General features: G+C 41.4%; 1 protein-coding gene across 1 annotated transcript in view; it reads left to right on the forward strand.

The window, feature by feature from the left end:
- The first annotated feature begins 585 nt into the window (after positions 1 to 585).
- LOC118411689 (adhesion G protein-coupled receptor L3-like) overlaps positions 586 to 4,404 on the forward strand; it is a 12,042-nt gene continuing 8,223 nt past the window's right edge. The window contains exons 1-4 of the mRNA XM_035814204.1: positions 586 to 622; positions 923 to 1,096; positions 1,275 to 1,448; positions 1,627 to 1,682. Of these exons, the coding sequence (XP_035670097.1) occupies positions 586 to 622; positions 923 to 1,096; positions 1,275 to 1,448; positions 1,627 to 1,682 (441 nt within the window). The remainder of the gene's footprint in view (positions 623 to 922; positions 1,097 to 1,274; positions 1,449 to 1,626; positions 1,683 to 4,404) is intronic.

Consider the following 4,404-nt stretch of genomic DNA (forward strand, 5'->3'; position numbering starts at 1 on the left):
TCCTTTGAAAACACTGGAGAGATATATTGGTGCCGATACTTGTGTTAAAAGTCGATTGCACTCGAATCAACCAAACGAACGACTTGCAACATTTGGATTTAAAACAGTCGAAAAGGTGACCTCAGTAAACATGGAATTACAAATATTCCCAGATTTCAAACCAACAAGATTTTCACAAGAGGTATAGTAGAAGATTCAACAATTCTGGCGCACTAGTCATTGACAAAAGAATCGAAGGCGTAATGCATTTGCCCCGATATTCAAATTCGTCGAAAATTTAGCTCATAATGGCACCACCATTTTGCCAATTTCACTGTGTAACAAATATGATCAGAAAACGAGACATGATAGTTATAAAATCCCACTAAAATGGATCATATCGAGATTACCTGATATTCCTCTATGACACATATAACGCAATCTTGGTAGAAAGGCCGGCAATCAGGTCTAAAGCAGCTGTAAAACACGGATGAAATTCCATCCACCTGACGCGCGAGAAGCGTTTCCTTAGCAACGTGTTGCTAAGGACCGCGGAGCGATTCGAACTGCATAGAAAACCTGTTCGAAAACTGTTCGATTTAGGTCATGGCGTGCCGGCTGAAACTGCCCTTCTTCTATCTCTGTCAAGAATGATTCAGCGTTCGAATCTCTGAACACTGCTTGTTTGAAGGGCGCTTATTGGTTGTTCGAAAAGAACTTCGGTTTGATGCTTGGCCCCTGTAACGTTGGGCCAAATCAAAATATATCGGCCGTCACGTCCGGCCTAAATTTCTATTTCTAAGATGTCATCTTTAACTCATCTTGATTTTCAATGGAAAACTATCGATATTTAACACAAATAAGAATTCTTCCCAATAGTAGTCGTCTTGAAAAGCTGTATTTTAGTTTGTTCCAGACTCCCTTGACTCCGTTTCCCATGTAGTTGACGGCGGCTGGTCTGAGTGGAGCCCATTGTCTGGCTGCAGCGTGACGTGTGGAGTCGGTACGCAGACTCGGGACCGAAGCTGCACCAATCCGGCACCAGCTAACGGCGGGGCGGTGTGTGAAGGAGATACTGAGGAGACACAAGTGTGCGACTCGGGAGTTTCCTGTCCAGGTAACTCTATGCTCTATCGTTGTAATAATATTTCTAAGATGTCATCTTTAACTCATCTTGATTTTCAATGGAAAACTATCGATATTTAACACAAATAAGAATTCTCCCCCATAGTAGTCCTCTTGAAAAGCTGTATTTTAGTTTGTTCCAGACTACCTTGACTCCGTTTCCCATGTAGTTGACGGCGGCTGGTCTGAGTGGAGCCCATTGTCTGTCTGCAGCGTGACGTGTGGAGTCGGTACGCAGACTCGGGACCGAAGCTGCACCAATCCGGCACCAGCTAACGGCGGGGCGGTGTGTGAAGGAGATACTGAGGAGACACAAGTGTGCGACTCGGGAGTTTCCTGTCCAGGTAACTCTATGCTCTATCGTTGTAATAATTTTTCTAAGATGTCATCTTTAACTCATCTAGATTTTCAATGGAAAACTATCGATATTTAACACAAATAAGTATTATCCCCCATAGTAGTCGTCTTGAAAAGCTGTATTTTAGTTTGTTCCAGACTACCTTGACTCTGTTTCCCATGTAGTTGACGGCGGCTGGTCTGAGTGGAGCCCATTGTCTGTCTGCAACGTGACGTGTGGAGTCGGTACGCAGACTCGGGACCGAAGCTGCACCAATCCGGCACCACAGCACGGCGGGGCGGAGTGTGAAGGAGAAGCTGTGGCGAAAAAAGAGTGCGACACGGGAGTTTCCTGTCCAGGTAACTCTAAGTTCTATTGTTAATCCGAGAAGAAGTGTCACCTCCTTACGAAGTATTGTAGTGCATTTTCCCGAATGTGCAGAGGGTTTTCCCTGTAGTCTTTTATTAAGCTACTTTCACACAACAATATATCATTGGGCTTACCCTATAGCATTGCGTGTGAGTAAAAAAAGTCTCCCTACATCGGCTTTTTACCAGGTCATAAAATAGCTATACTATACCTTACACGCCCACAGTATTTCCTATTGGGGAAAACATACACATTTGCATAATTTGTGCATGGTGATGCTCACCTTCAACTAACACAAGTATAAAGTTCCCATCATTCATCATTGAGCGGTTTTGCCATTTTGTATCAATTATGCAAATCAGTTCCTCATTTGCATATCCTCATTTGTTATCCGTTTATGTTTCATCCGTCAAAATTTGCATGTTTTAAATCTATTGAAGTCCAGCTATGGAAAACAATGGAATTAAATGATTTCCTCATTTCTTATGCAAATTAAGTCCTGATTTGCATCCACTAAGCTACCTGCATGCCTGAAATGATGTCTTTCCTTTCTTTACTTATCATAAGCATGGTTTGACAAAAATACCCGTGGAGTTCCAAAGGTTAATGTTAGGGGGCTCAAACCTGTCCTACCATATGTCAAGACCATATCATGTCATGTCCGGCACAAGAGATACATTAAAAAATCTGTCATGCATGATAGAATGCCTCCTATTTGACATAATTACCTCCATGAAATGTCATGGAGGTTATATTGTTTGTCTGTGTGTCTGTGTGTAAACAAGATAACTCAAGAACGGCTGGGTGAATTGGTTTCATACTTGGTGTGTTGGTGTGATGAAAGCTGGAAATTGTTAGATTTTGGGCCTCCTAGCGGCTTCCCTTGGTACTGCAGCGCAACTTCTGGGTTTGCTATTTCGTGTTCTGAACAAGCTATGGTCACGATTTTGGGGTGTTAGATAGCTCTCGAATTAGTGACATAAGTTTGGGCCCCCTAGCGACTAGTTTTGGGATAGCAGGGGCATTTTTGTCAAATCTTCTGAAGTGGATAACTCAAGAAGGGAACAACAGATTTTCATGATTTTTGGTATTTAGATACCTTAGACAATGTTGTAGAAAATGACATACTAATTATGCAAAATATAAGTACATTTGCATAATTAGTGAGGATATTTTATCATAGCAGTTTTCTATGTATCTCTTGTCCTAGACGTGATATGGTCTTGACATTTGGCTGGTAGATAGCTTGCAGTGTCATGACAAAGTGGGTCAGCCCCCTGACATTTAATTTCGGAACTGCAGGGGCGTTTTTGTCAAGACATTTCAAAGAGGATAACTGCAGAAAGGATTGACGGATTGGCATCATTTTTGGCATGCAGGCAGCTTGGGCAAAGATGTTCATAATGATATGCGTGTTATGCAAATGAGGACTTAGTTTGAATAATTAATGAGGAAATTGTATAATTCCATTGTTTGCAATAACTGGACTTCAATAAATGTAACACTTGGTAATTATGATAGGTGGAATATAAGCAGAAACCAAATATGGTAATGAGCAACTTATTTGCATAATTTATGTAAAAATTGCAAAACCGCTTTATGATTAATGATGGGAATTTAATAATTGTGACATATGTACGTTAGTCAATGATGAACAACACCATGAATAGATTATGTTAATGTGTTAGTCAATTGCATGAACTTTACAAAAGCTCTAAATATTTTATGGAGGTATGAGGCCGCCGAACTCTTGTTTGTATTTCATTTTTCTACATTTTTACCTTCGCCGAGAAGGTTATATTTCGGTTAAGGCCTCATGTTGTGTCCTTATATGTAGGTCAACAGCATATAACTCGAGAAGCTATGTATGGATTTTAATGATATTTGGTATTTGAGTAGCGGTTGCGGAAAGGAAGGTCGTGTTCCAAAATGGTTGGCGTAGCCTTTTTCCGTCAGGACGGTTTTGGGCCGAACGTGTGCGTCCGCTTTCTCGTAAACAGTATAACTCGAGGACCCTTGAATGGATCCTGATAATATTTGGCAGGTGGGTAGGGGCCAGGAAAACGAAAGTCAAGTTCGATAATGGGCCCCCTAGCGGCTCCGTAAGGTACTGCAGCAAAAATTGTAATTTTGACATCTCGTGTTCTAGACATGCTGTCGTCATGATTTTTAAGTGGTAGATAGCCCTTGGAGCAGAGAGTAAGTGCTGTGAGTTTGGACCCCCTAGCGGCATTTTTAGAACTGCAGGCACCAATTTCCTTTCAAACTTTGGACGAGAATAACTCGAGAACGTGTTGACGGATCATCATGATTTTTGGTATGTTTTTCTAAGCTACAGACGTTAGAAATCATGAAAATCTATAATTCTTCCTTGATGTATCCTCTTCGGAATTTTTTTTTTACGAAAATGCCCTACACTTCCAAAAGTGGAGACTAGCGGGCCCTGACGTATGTCACTTATTTCCGAGCACAAGGGCTATCCGATAGTAGCATCCAAAAATCGTAACCAGAGCTTGTTCACGAGGTACCAAAACCAGAAGTTTCCCTGCAAGGGAATTCGCTAGATAAGCCCCAATGCTACAGATTTCTAGTTT

This window comes from Branchiostoma floridae, chromosome 1 (assembly GCF_000003815.2).
Source record: "Branchiostoma floridae strain S238N-H82 chromosome 1, Bfl_VNyyK, whole genome shotgun sequence".
NCBI classification, from domain to species: Eukaryota; Metazoa; Chordata; class Leptocardii; order Amphioxiformes; family Branchiostomatidae; genus Branchiostoma; species Branchiostoma floridae.